Source organism: Lygodium microphyllum, chromosome 7, assembly GCF_053477565.2.
Source record: "Lygodium microphyllum isolate KBCC chromosome 7, Lygodium_microphyllum_v1.1.10, whole genome shotgun sequence".
In the NCBI taxonomy this organism is placed as follows: Eukaryota; Viridiplantae; Streptophyta; class Polypodiopsida; order Schizaeales; family Lygodiaceae; genus Lygodium; species Lygodium microphyllum.
Genome location: NC_141141.1, coordinates 129,800,600 through 129,814,935, shown reverse-complemented (window position 1 = coordinate 129,814,935; position 14,336 = coordinate 129,800,600). Strand labels below are relative to the sequence as shown.

Below are 14,336 nucleotides of genomic sequence, written 5' to 3'. Positions count from 1 at the left end.
GATGAGGAGGAATTATTTCTTCAAGCAAATCCTTCTGTGGTTCCAGTTTTTGAAATAGATGTTGATGGTATTATACAAGAGTATCAAGAGTAGCACAATATGTTTGGCAATGTAGTCCATCAACAACAAATTGGTCAAACTTTAGTACAAAATCAGTCAGGGCAAACTTTGGAAGGTCTTCCTGAAGATCAGGAGCAGCCTATATTTCAGGACAGCAGGTCTGGAAATGAGTAGATTAAATTAATTCAGGACCATAGTACACCTTATCCTGAAGCTCCTTAACAAGAAATACCTGACAAACAATAGACTGGTACAGACATCTTTATGGATAGTTCTGGTTCATTGGATGAAGAAGGGCAGAAAGCTATTGTTCAAGCTGAACTAAGATATAAGCATACAATGAGAAGATCGGCAAGAGTGGTTGAAGATGAGGTTCAGGAGGTTAACCTGAATATAGAAGGAGAGCCTAAACCCATCAAGGTCAGTATTTTTGTGGAAGATAATTTCAAGTAGGATCTAATTCAATTGTGCAAAGAATTTCAAGGTATCTTTGCTTGGGATTATACGGATATGAAAGGATTTGATCCAACTGTGTTTAGCACGGGATAAACTTGAAAAAGGATGCTAAGACTATTGTTCAAAAGAGGAATGAATCCTAATTATGCTAAACAGGTCAAGGAAGAAATTGACAAGCTTTTGAGAGTTGGGTTTATCAAACTAGTTAAAGAGGTTACTTGGTTATCTCTTATTGTTGTAGTGCCAAAGAAGAATGGGAAGATTAGAGTTTGTAAGGATTACAAGAAGTTAAATGCAGCTACTATTATCGATCCCTTCCCCATTCCTTTTACTGGTTCTCTTTTGGATGATGCAGTAGGTCATGAGATGTACAGTTTCCTGGATGGTTTTTCAGGATGTAATCAAATCAAGATGCATCTGGACGATATGGATAAGAAAGCTTTCATTACAGAGTGGGGAGCTTATGTTAGCACAATTATGAACTTTGGGTTAAAAAATGGACCACCTGAGTTTCAAGGAGCTGCTTCGAAAACATTTGAGCCATACTTAACAACTTTTATGAGAGTATTCATTGATGATTTTTGTGTTTTTGGCAGCAAAAGTGAACACTCAGAGATGCAGAATATTTGGCATGTCATTAAATCCTTTCAAGTCAGTATTTGCAGCCAAAAGGGGCGTGTTGTTAGGTCATATCCTGTCTGAAGAGTGTATGAGTATAGACCCCAGGAAGATTGCACTTGTTTAAAAGGCTAAGGCTCCATGTAATGTGCAAGAAATTATGAGGTTTATGGGGCAGATTAAGTGGCATAGCAGATACTTAAGGTACTTGTCACATATCTATTCTTCTCTTACAACTCTCACAAAGAAAGAGATGTAGTTTGTGTGGAGGGAAGATCAGGAGAGAGCTTTTAGTGTTTTGAAAAATATATTGGTGGTAGATCCAATTTTGCAACCTCCAGCATGGGATTTACCTTTCCATATTTTTGTTGATGTATCAGATTTGGCTGTGGGAGCTATTCTTATATAGGATAAAGTGCCGGGTTGGTACATACCAATTTATTATGCAAGCAAAAGATTGAGTGTTGTTGAAAGTAACTATTTTGTCACTAAAAGAGAAGCACTTGGAATTGTCTTCTCGGTGCAGAAATTCAGACACTATTTATTGGGAAATCAGGTTTTTTTTCATGTGGATCATCAAGCAGTGTTGTTTTTTATTAATAAGCCCCAATTGATAGGTAGATTGGCTAGATGGATGCTGCTGCTGCAAGAGTTTGATTTTGAGGTTGCCACACCCCAGGAAAGAGCATGCCATTGCTGATTTTCAAAGTAGATTGCAAACTGATGACTCTGAAGTAGGAATTTATGATCAGTTACCTGATGTTGAACCTTTTGAGGTCTAGGTGCTTGAACTTGATTCATATTATGACTAGATGTTGTATTTCCTGAAGTCAGGAATCATGCCTACACACCTTTCAACAGATCAGAGAAGAAGGTTGGCATTCAAGAGTAGATTATTTCAGGTCATTTTAAACACGTTGTATAGAAGGGGAGTTGATAATGTATTGAGAAGAATTTGAGCAAACCAATAGTGTTGCATGAAGCTTATTTCGAATTATTAGGAGGTCATTTTTCAGAAGAGATTACATACAGGAAAATATTGCAGGCAGGTCTTTGGTGGCCTACAGTGTTGAAAGGTGCCTCAATATGCCAAAGAGTGTTTGCAATGTTTAAAGGAAGGTCAGCCACTTGATAGGGATAGGATGCAAGATCATCTTGTATTACCACTTGAGCCATTTTAGAAATGGGGAATTGACTTTTTCGGCCCATTAAACCAGCAGCTAAATGGATAGGTAATATATAAATTTTGGTTTGCATTGACTATGCTACAAAATGGGTTGAAGCTCAAGCATTAATTGATAATAAAGCAGCAAGTGTGGCCAAGTTTTTATACTCTAGCATTATGACTAGATTTAGGTGTCCTATTGAGTTGATTAGTGATCAGGGAAAGCATTTCTTGAATCAAGTGATCGGAGAATTGACTATCAAGCATATGATTCTGCACAAGAAATCTACCCCATATCACCCTCAAGCTAATGGTCAAGCTAAAAGTTCCAACAATATTTTACTCTGCATCTTGAAGAAAATTGTTGAGGATAACAGGGATGATTGGGATACTAAACTTGATTCAGCGTTGTGGGCTTCCAGGAGAGCATGCAAAGTTGCAATAGGGCTTACAACTCCTGAAACTGGAGGAGGATAGGGTATTAGCTGCTTATATTTTAGGTGTCACACAATAACGGAGACAAGCTTGGGTTAATAGACATATCAAAAAGAAAAAAATTCAGGAAGGAGATTGGGTTGTAGTTTATAACTCCCGAATTGGCAAATTTCCCGGTAAATTAAAACTCAGGTATGCAGGTCCCTTTGTGATTTTCAAGGATATGGGCTAGGGCACATTTTTATTACAGGATTTGCAAGGAAAAGTTTTACACCCTACGGTGAATGGATTTAGGCTGAAGAGGCTAGTACAACCCTATTATTCAAATGTTCATGTAAATCTTTCAAGTGGTACAAGAGAATCAACTTGTGGCAGTTATGTGTGTGAATGGTTTAAATCCCATGATATTGACGTGACATTTGGCACAAAAGAGGGTGGGCTAAGTGACAACTTGGACTTTTGGCATGCATATGGAAGAGACTGTGCATTCTTTTGGGGCTTCATCCCTTTCACCATTCTCGACTCATTCTCGACCTGCATCCATTGTCGCCATGACGCATACCCGTCATTCTTCAGCTCGTGAGCTTTCAATGTCCAAGAATGGTCGGCAGGAAGAAGACGATGATGAGATGTATGAGGGCACTGATGATGACAAATCGGTGTAGCAAGGAGACGATGAGGTTCTACCAATGAATGCTGCATACCTTTCGAGCCCAAGTGTTGTAGGTACTCCCTTTGTGGATTCAAATTTAAACCTTAATGTTGAGGCAGAGGTGCATCGGTTGTGGCTGCAAAAGATCGGGTTGTATGAGTATTCCCGATTGCCATAGGATCCGTGGGCCTCGAATGTACATGCTTCAGTAAAAATGGATATTTTAAGGTACTCCACTGGCAAGATTGCAGGCCATTTCGAGTTGACTGCTGCAATTGTGAGCCGGATTTTTTCTCTTCCTATGAATGATAATATGATTGCATATTGGTGTGCTAAAGTTCAAATGCATTATGCTTTTGGGGACCTTGCAGGACCCAGGAATGTGTATGTGCTGAAACGAGTTGATGGGGTGTGGAAATTGTAGCTACAATGGTTTATGGAGCAATTTATGTTGTTTATTAAAACTGATAGCATTGCTAGAGACACCTATGGCATTTTGTATTATGCTAAAAATTTGGGGATGCTAAATTGGGAAGGTCTTATGTATGAGAGGCTAATGGTTGACAATAAGATCTCAAAAACCAAGAAGGATTTTCAAAAATCTTGGATGGCTATTTTCTAGAAGGTCTATATGAGTATGCATGGGGGTTGTATCCTGAACTTACCGCTGAATATTTGCTGAAGTTGGATGTTACATCTTTGAGTGAGGATGTAGTGGAAATAGAGGTTAAAATTGATGCTTCTCTTAATGGTAAAAATGTTCATAATATTCATGATTTGTTTGATGGTGATCTTGAGAAACAAGCTATTTATTGTGATTTGAGGCAAGTGGGATATGATGAGGCATATGCCAAGCAGGTTGCTTCATAATTTGTCAAGGGAGATAATAAGGATGTAGGTATTGAGCATGTAATTAATGTTGGAAAACAAGCTCATGATACTTCTAAAGTGGAAGGCAATCTTTATGCAAAAAAGAAGCAAAAGATTGGCAAGATATGGCTTAGGAGTATGCCTCTATCAGATGGGAAAAAGTAGGATGCTTCTCTTGATTTTCAAAACCATTCTAGTAATGTACTTGGTGATTAGCATGTGGCTGAAAATGAAGCAGATATACCTTCTGTTTCAGTTCCTTCTCAAATGCATAATGGTCATATTAGTAGTCTCTCTGATGCTGTGGGGGTTATGCAGAAACTCACGAATTATTTTCGGGAATATGATAAGAAGAATGCTCGAACTATAGTTTGGGTTAGTGACTTGCAGGTTGAATTATTTGTTCAGCAAAAGACAATTGAGGAGTTGCCTAAGAAGTTGCAGCAAAAGCAGTATGAATATGAAACATTGCAATCTGAACTTGGGGGGAAAATTGTAGAGATGCAGCAGTTGTTGGATAGAAACAAGCAGTTAGTTAATTTTTGATTGTAGCTAAGGTCTAGGTGCATGCAAAAGGAGGGAAGGTGAGTCATGTAGCCACAAAAAGAGTTAAATGCCCAAGGTGGGTGGGGAAACCTTAGCCCTAAAACTCATGTCTAAAAGAGATGAAAAATAATAGAACAAGCCATGTCTATGAGTGAGAGTGAAGGAGAGGGAGTGCGAGAGTGTGTGCATTGAGGGACATGGCGATGAGAAGCTCCTTGTAGTCTCTCCCCTTCTTCTCCATCCCATCCCCTTGGTGAGTTGTGAATGCAAGCAAGAGTACGTGAAGTTGAGTGTGAGAGAGTGAGGGACATTGTTAATAATTCTTAATTAATCATTCATTCTTAATGGTTTTTTTTGCAAACATGGTTGATTGTTAATTTAAGGCATCATTTCTTACTTGTTACCTTAATAGTTTGTTGTTAATACTCATTGTCATTTTATCTTCAAATTAATTATTTAATAAAGATGTCATTTATCACTAACCATTCTTAATCCTTTAACATTTAAGATCACATGTATATTTGTGTTAATTATTCATTTATGCTAATGATCGATTTATGTTGGTTAATTTTACTTTTTATTGTTCTTAATAGTTCAATTAAGATATAAGAAAGAAAACATTCTTGTTTGTTTCTTTTTGTTAACCATGAAATGTAATTTTGTTTCTTGTTTGCTCATTACAAATTATTTAATTTGTAATCTAAGATAAATGTTATTGGTTCATCATTAAGCATTGCTTGTTGAATAATTTAATTTTATGCTTAAGAACCTAACAACAATTACTCTACATAACTAATTTTTCTACTTAATTTTATGCTTCAGAACTTAACAACAATTACTCCACATAACTAAATGTATTGTTTTTAGTATTTGTTTAGTGTTTTAGTTTTTGGGTTTTAGAATGACATATTGCATATAATAAGGTTGATGGGTTTTTGAACTCCAAAAGGCAATACTATATAATGCATTGGAATGTTAGATGTGTAATGATTTGTGCTAATGGGGAAGTAGAACCTAGGGGTCGAATTCATGTACCCACAATACTCAACCTGCACTCAAACCACTAGGCTATGACCCCATTGGTAATGCACTTGAATGTTATAAGATAATTTGTGTGTTATTTTCAACACATTTAGTACATGTGTAAACATGAGATAAGAAAACTATGAAATGCACTTTGGTTTAGATTGAACATACTTTGGAATCTTGCACACAAACATAGAGATCCTTGGAAATGAAAATTTTCTTTTGCATCATAAATGCTCGCATGCTATAGGGAGATATGGAAAACACCCTTATGTTTTCTTAAGCACTCATTCTACAACAGTAGTGCAATAGAATTGACATGGCTCTGATGATAGCTTGTGCTGCTCAATACATAAAAGACCCTTATGTTTTCTTGAGCACTCACTCTAAAACACCAATGCAATATAAATTGAGATGGCTTAGTGTCTTTGCAAATCTCAATGTGTGTGTATGAGTAAAAGTCCCTTTTTCCTCCATTCAATTCTAATTTTTTTCTCCCAAAAAATAACTTAAGTTCATGGGTATCTAGCAATTCATAATCACATGTCTCTTTTAAATTGATCCATATATAATAGCCAACTTGATCCATATGCAATAGCTAGCTTTATTCTAATTTCCTACCACACACAAGTCAGTTTTGTCAAATCCCTTGTACAATGTATATCTTCATGTTCTCATGCTTGTGTATATATTTTGTGAGACATTTTCATTCCCTAAGTATGGTATCCATTACTATTGAGTAACTCCTTAAACCCTTAAGTCTTAGTCATCATTTTATTCCAACTTCATTATTGTGCTTTTAAGAACATTTGTATAAGATACAGGGTGGAAGGTGCATGTGTGGTTCTTAAGTAGTAATCTTTTCACAACATACTATTTCATTGTGAAATATGATCTTAATCAAGACTTCAAAGTTTCCTCCAATGAAGAGGGATCCAGATGAGACCTTGATCTCTATCCCTTGGCTTTCTTCGATTTTGCCATTGGGTTTGATTCCCCATTTGAAGACCTTGAGTTCACTTCATCCTTTTAGGTCGATGAGATTATATCTTATATGAATGTCTTTGCCGCTTTAAACACCTAAGCCATTGCTCAATCCCTACCAGTATGATATCCACTATGGGAAATGACAACACCAATCTCTACCATTGCTCCCACGAGCCACACTAAGCCCAAGGTGGGCAGAAGGGGCAAGGGAAATGCTAAGAGGCTTGCATGCTATTGATTCCAATGTGTGGAGCTTAGGTTATCATGCATTAGTGACTTCGTTAGTATTGTAAATGTGCGGAGAAAGTGTGGCATGCTTCAAACATCAACCATTATAATTAGGCCCTTGAACGTTCTCTTATGCCATGATGGAGAGCCTAGTATTGAAGAAAGAATGGTATAGTGAAGTATATACTTAACTATTTTTTATTTTGAGTTATTTTTGTTTGCAAGCTTGCAGTTATCAATATCTTTTCGTAAGCATGTTATTGTTGTGCTATTTGCAACAATCAAAATAGCTTGTTTGTACTGGTATAGAATCAACTTGTTAGAGTGGCTAGTAAGTGGGGCTATAGAGTATTACTTTGATTAGCATTACAATGAGAAGATTGGATGGGGGAGGGGGTGCGTATCCAAAGAGAATTGGGGTAGAGAGCAAGGTCTGGCTGATGAAGAGTCGTAAGGGAACAATGCCACCAATTCATTTAATTTGAGGAGATGAAGAGTATGGATAGCATGCTGTCCACCACATGTGTGTTGAGGTAAATTTGTCATAACTTTTGATGGGCTGCTCGAAATGGGGTGCATCACAAACGGAGCTTATAATGAGTACTTTTAGCATGCCATTCCCAAATGGAAATAGGAATAGGAGCACCACAATTTTCAAGGTGATATCATAACACAATGACTCTAGTGTAGGCAAACTGTTCATCTTAAACAATGGCATTATTTCCATGATTCAATCACTAGTGCACAAAATCAACAAAAGCAAACTCATAAATATGTTCTCCAACACACTATAGTCTAAAATATTATTTGCTTGTATCATTGTGTCAAATAGGGCATTCTCATAATGGCTTCTTCCAAATATGTTACAGCACATTGCATTTTATGAGCTTGACTCTTCAAGGATATCTTGGTTAGGTATCTTGGGTGTATCTTTATTCTCCTATCCATCCTTAAGATCAAGCTTCTTAGGGCAATCAATCCTCATAAGGTGACTCAAACTCCTAGCACAAAAAAGTAGGCATTGGAGAAGGTTAAAAACCTAAACTTTGAGGATGTAATCATAAAAAACTTTAAGCACCTCTACTAGTTTCTTCCTTTTGTCAGTCCCATAGGATATAAGCTTCTTTTATTGCCTACTCCATTGGTCTTAATAGGAACATAGAAGACTTTCCCAAATGAGCCAAGACAAAAGCTAGCTACCCAACGAAGCACATGAAAGATGGTTCCTTTGTAACCAATCATACTATTGATAGCAAATTCTTATTTTGTTGGAGTTGATAAAGGAAAGGAAGAAGCATTTTCAACAAACTAATATTAAATCAAGAAAGCTTTCACTTGTTGGTAGGTATAAATGAACCATAGTACAAACTCATTATCTCATGCAAAAAAATATAGGCCAGCTCCAAGAGAAACCAACATATCGATGCTTTATGCAATAAAAAATGAAATAGAGGTGTTCTTAACCCTCTTCTCGCTCCCATCTAGAGCACCTCTATGTTTTTAATTTGTAGGTAGAAAAGTCGTCCTAGATGGTTTGTCCAACTTTATGCTCTTTGATTATGTCAATGAAATCTAGTTCCATGATTGCCACCCTCGCCTTTCATCTCTTCACTTGTTTTTCATGTATTCTTGCAAGACACAAACTATGCTTGGCCTAGGAGGTGATTTGAGCTACTAGCTCCTTACATGCAACGATCACACCACATGGACATTTGTAAGTGTTAAATGTGTAGAAGACAAATTCCACAAGAGCCTCAAGATTCTCCATGAGGACTTAAGGACCAATTCATATTGGAAAGATGAGAATATTTTTTTTTTTGGTTGTACAAGGACATTTTTTGATGTGGCAATACAATTTTGATCTTACAATGTCTGCCATGTTCCGAGTTTTGTCTGGCCCAAGAAGGGGGGAAAACGTCACCATTAAAATATGGCGATTCCAAGATTTGAACTTTCACAAATATAGATGATTCTTAATGCGAACACATTAGTCAAGAAACCAAAGTTTTCCTCATGACCGTGATGGTGTGATTTGCAATATTCAAAATTATTTTTCATGGATGGTCACATTTGATGGGTCATACGTGTCCACTCGAATGTGAAGTGACTAGCGTGCAAATGGAGTACACTTTTCTTGAAGTCTTGCAAGTAAAGTGAGCCTGGGTGGCAACTTCTAATCTTTCTTATGTTAATGCGACAAGTTTGAGATATGATGCCAAGATTCCCCATAGAATGATGCAAATAGAGGCTAGCTCGTCCCGAGGATCGAACCAAGCTCTTTACACATGCACACAATTGTGTTACTATCTCGCCCTTAAGATGGTTGGCAGAAGCTTCTAGTTTTTGACGAATTCAAGTTTCAATTTACTTAGTGAAATCAACGATCATAGAAAACCATTCTTTAGTGCAATTTCTACTTGACAGGATTTCCAAAAAATTGGTAGAAATTGAAGTTAGTCTTGATGAAAATTGGCTATTATTTTAGTATTTTAATTATAAAACCAGCTATTTTTCTTCATTAAGCGGCTAGGTTTAAGGTGCTTCCTTTTTCCATTGAATTGGGAGAAAAGTTTTCCACGAGCACTGGAAAGTGGAGACGTGAAACTACTCTAATATTCCATGTAGAGGCAGGCAGAGGCAGAAAACCTGTTTTTCACCAGACAAAGAACGCTCGAGCCAGCGCATCGCCATAGGCAGGATTGCAATGGCTAGCAGCCGGTTAACATGTATGCAGAAAACCTGTTTTTCACCAGAACAGACACGCTCGAGCTAGGGCATCTCCATAGCCATGATCCTGATCATTTTGTAGGCAGAAAACCTGTTTTTTTCTCCATAACAGAAACCGTCGAGCTAGGGCATCGCCATAGCCAGGATCAGAATGGCAAGCAGTCGGTTGATCTTCAGAACATTGTGGCACATTTCCCGGCATGACACGATGCTCACGCCTCCTGCTCCCCCTGGTTCTCTGCACCATCATTATCATCAGTTCAACCTGCAATCTTCTCGGTTTATGCATAACCCCCATAATCCGCCTAAAACTAAAGTCAAGCTGAAGAAGTGTCGTCCCCTGGATGCTGTTGCTCTGCAGGAAAAGAGCCTTGCCCCTATCATCAAGCTTAGGGATTTCATCCTGAAGTACAAACGGGGGTGCGTGCCTCTCAGGCTTGTGCTCATGAAACGCCGAGACATTGGTCTGAAAATGAGCGATGGGAAGCTGGAATCAATGATGAAGAAGTATCCTAATATCTTTGAGTTCTTTACCCACCCTGATGATAAGCAAGAATGGTGCAGGTTATCAGGGAAATTGCTCGAACTTCTTGAGGAAGAGAGGCGGATTCATGCTGAACAAGAGGCATTGGTGGTTGAAAAGCTGAGGAGGTTGTTGATGCTGTCTACTTGCCGCCGGATTCCTACAAGCAAGCTTCAACTGGCAAGCTCGCTTTTCGGTATACCTAAGGATTTTACCGCAAGCATTGTTCCAAAATACCCAGAATATTTCAAATTTTCAGAGAGTGATGACGGTATCCAGATTGTAGAGCTGGTAACCTGGGATGAAAGCTTGGCAGTCACAGAGCTTGAGAAACGAGCAAAGGCAGCTGCAACGGAGAAGGGTTTGGGAGATGTTGAAACAAGAGGCCAGCCTCTTGGTTTCAAATTACAGTACTCTAGGGGAATGCAGTTGAGAAAAAAAGAGATACAAAAAATAGACAGATGGCAGACACTTCCCTATACCTCGCCTTATGAGAAAGCTGATTGGCTTAAGGAAGGGACATATCAAGCTGATAAAAGGATGGCTGCATTATTACATGAATTAGTAAGCCTCACTGTAGAGAAAAAGATATATATACATGTCCTTAAACGATTCCGTGAGGAGTTTAATCTACCCATGAGACTTGCTCAAACTTTCAATCGGTATCCTGGTATTTTCTACACTACCCTGAAAGGTGCTGTTTGCTCAATTTTCCTGAGAGAGGGGTATGAAAAGAAGCAGCTACTCAAGGAGCATCCTCTTGTTGATTTGAAATCCAAGTATCACAAAATGTTGATCGAGGGACCTCGATTGAAATCTTTGGGATCAAAGGGCAGGAGGATGGTGCAGAATTTGATTCGGCACAGAGAGAAAAATGCTCTTTTGTAAATGACAGAATCATCATACACCATTTGGTTGGGCAGAAAAAGTCTCTTGTGTAAGTGACAGAATTGTCATACAAAGGAGAATCATCTAAAAGCTTTTCTTTACGAAGATGAGGAGCTCACATTTTGGGAGTTATATCCTGATGACTTTTAGACAGTCTCTAGAAATTTTGTGCACATCCTGAAAGGTGCTGTTGGTAGTACATGGACTTTGACTAAAATCTACAGGTGTGTGGAGAGGTTGGTGTGGAATTTGAGTGTTGTTTTCAGGCAGGAAAAGCCTTGTGTGCAAATGGCAGAACCATGAAAAAGTCTTGGTTACGGAGGTCACAAGTTGGTTAATAAGCTCAGGAGCTTGCATTTCGGTACTGATCTCAGGCAGCTTTGGTGCCTTCTTTCCTGTCTTCATGTTGTTTCTTCCTTTTTCATCAAGGATGTTGAACCAGAAGAGTTGCCATAAGGAATCTTGGGGCAATGTGATGGAGATTATCATTTGTATAACTCCAAACTCAACAAGAGGATGGCATCTGCAGGTGGTATCTCCAAATTTATCAAGATGGATTCTAAGGAAAATGTGGCTTGAATTGTGACTTGTGTTCTTTCACTCAGCCTTCCATCTATTTTACTTTCATGCTTCCATTCAGTATGCCTCGCCTTCACAACCTCTGAGGTGTTGAGTCCTCTCCATCAGTAAACATCCTGTATTCGTTGTCATTCACAGGTGCATTGTGATAGGAGTTTTCTCATGAATTTCCTATGCACAGAAGTCTTCTGTTTTGGTTTATGTAACCCGTTCTTCCATGCACACACATTCTTGACCTGAAAATCAGGCCTGCACTTTGAGGGGTCCATGTACAAGTTGTGCCTTAAAACTTGATCACATGTCAACTTCGATTTGAAAATTGAATAAACTGTTTGGATCATAGCTTGGGGTTCAAAGCAAGTTTGTTATATATGGATTGGGGCTGAATGACACGCAATATTTATGACTTGGCATAGGTGTTGTGTTCATGTTGGGCATGCAAGGATTGTGATGGTGAGGCTTAATTCTGATTGGGCATTTGTGGGCTGGAACCAGAGAACAGTGAGTCAGATCTACAGCAAGGTCAGAATCCTAGGGAGGTGCTGGCTGCTTGGACTTGTATAGAACTTTGACAAATGTCACCAGTCTGATAGGGGCTGCCATGAAATGGCAAGGGGGGCAAACTCAAGGTTGACTTATAGGAGGCTGCAACTGGATTAGCTCTCCTTGGAAAGTCAAGGGCTTAGATATTTTTCTTGGTTTACGGATTTTTATGTTTCTTGTTGTGTTTTCCTTGTGCTGTACAGCTTTTTGGGGAGTGACCAGCATTGTCTCCTTCCAAGCAGCAAGGTAGGAGCAGCCATTATCCAAATACTAGGGGTGTTGAGGGCTAGATACGTTTCTTAGTTGAAATGGTTTGCTTTGCATTTTGTCTTTTTCTTGCGTGGTATGGCTTTTTGGGAGTCCTTCCCAGTAGCAGCCATGAGCACCCAGTTTCTTGACGATGACATGGCAGCAGTTGGTCAGCGCCATGTAGCAACTGGAACAGCTTTGCCATGTGGATGTCAGAGCGGTCAGTATGCAGTTTATTAGTTGGCCAATATTGCTGCTTACAGCTTATTTATAGGCAGTTCTCAGTCATTCCTTGTATGTTAAAATGACATTATGCCAGCCCAACCCAGCACTTTTCCAGTTTTATGATTCATTTCTGTTTACAGAAGTACATATCATTGTTCATTGTTCTTCTCTTGTCCTTGGATGCATATGCATGTCTGGGCTCTTGGTTGGGCACAACGCTTGTGCATACCTTGTGATTAGATTTTAGCATTTGCTTCTCATCTCTGCCTCTGTGAATTGAGCTCTTTATTGTTTCTTGCTTGTGGTTGGCAAGAATGTTATAGTTGGTATTAAGGCCTATAGGCTATCAATCTCACCTTCTCAGCTTCTGCACTTTTTAAAGGAGGCTCTAGTTTGGACTATTGGTTGATGCACTAATTAACCACACCACCCAAACTTCATTGTGCATCAGGTCAAAGGGCTCTGTATTTATTTCCTAGCTTTACCACAATGCTAAAGCTTTTACAACACCCTAGAACCCCAAATTTGGTTTGTCCTTCACCTTAAAATGACATGAAGGATATGAAATGACATGAAGGATATGATGGAGCATAGCAGCGGAACTCATTCAGCTTCAGGACGAGAATACAAACTAAGTGTTGGTTTTGGACCTTCTTGGTTTTAGCACCTGCGACGATACACTAGGCTTTTCAGAGAAATTGAGAGTGTACAAATACACCTAAGATAATGAACTCAGACAGAACACAAATGAAGAAGAGAATGAATCAGGAAGGGATATAACTGAGGTCTCAAGGAGTGGAGGCCGTCCAGCAGACAGTCTCCCTTTTGGGAGCAGGTCAAAGAAGTGTTGTCCTCTGTGAATAGATCCTGAGTGCAGGAAACCACCAATCTCAATGCAGAAATCTGATGCAGAGCTCTCTGGCAGTAGCATAGACAAAAAGGACTGTCTCACGCAGTAGGTTAGGAGAGGATGGATGATAAAGGCTGAAGATAACAGGCCAGCCGGCTGGAGTGACAAATGCAGCAGTACAGATGACTGGAATGTGAAACATAGGTGTGTGCAGATTCGCAGCAGTCTCAAGAGAAGGATGATCACAATGATGATATAAGAGAAGAGAGAAGCTGGCAATGATTATCAAAGCAGTAAGATGATAGAGTAGAGCTTGCACTGAAGGGTGAGAGTGAGGGTGGTAGCAGGCAAGGAGTCCCCTCTGTAAATTTTCTGGCCAGTTGGCCTATTGAATATTCTCAAGTCTCATTTTAATTGGTTGAATTGTTCAAGCCCCATTTCAACTGTTTTGAATTTCTTTGTGACTGTTTTAAGAGGCATGAAAGTGCTTGGAAAGTGTGAGTAATCAAATGGCAATTTCTTATAGATTAAAGTTCCCTCAGGCCAAAAAAGGCTATCAAAGAGAGTGAAAGGATGCCTCATGACACTTGACCCAAAAGGTCCCATCCCAGAGAGATATAAGGCTTGGGACAAGAATGTCACTCAAGACTGCTCCCAATGAAATCAATATGTTGGATCGAGACAGCCACAATGGACTGCTGAAGGGTCT

General features: G+C 39.0%; 1 protein-coding gene across 1 annotated transcript; it reads left to right on the top strand.

Annotated features, from left to right (window-relative positions):
- The first annotated feature begins 9,599 nt into the window (after positions 1 to 9,599).
- On the top strand, positions 9,600 to 14,051 carry LOC148033948 (protein WHAT'S THIS FACTOR 1, chloroplastic-like). Its single transcript, XM_087681925.1, has one exon. The coding sequence runs from the start codon at positions 9,922 to 9,924 to the stop codon at positions 11,179 to 11,181; it is 1,260 nt and encodes a 419-aa protein (XP_087538051.1). The 5' UTR covers positions 9,600 to 9,921; the 3' UTR covers positions 11,182 to 14,051.
- The last annotated feature ends 285 nt before the right edge of the window (positions 14,052 to 14,336 follow it).

What these genes read in the sequence shown, in the direction of transcription:
- LOC148033948 (XM_087681925.1), top strand. Translation starts at nt 9,922, where the DNA reads ATGGCAAGCAGTCGGTTGATCTTCAGAACATTGTGGCACATTTCCCGG.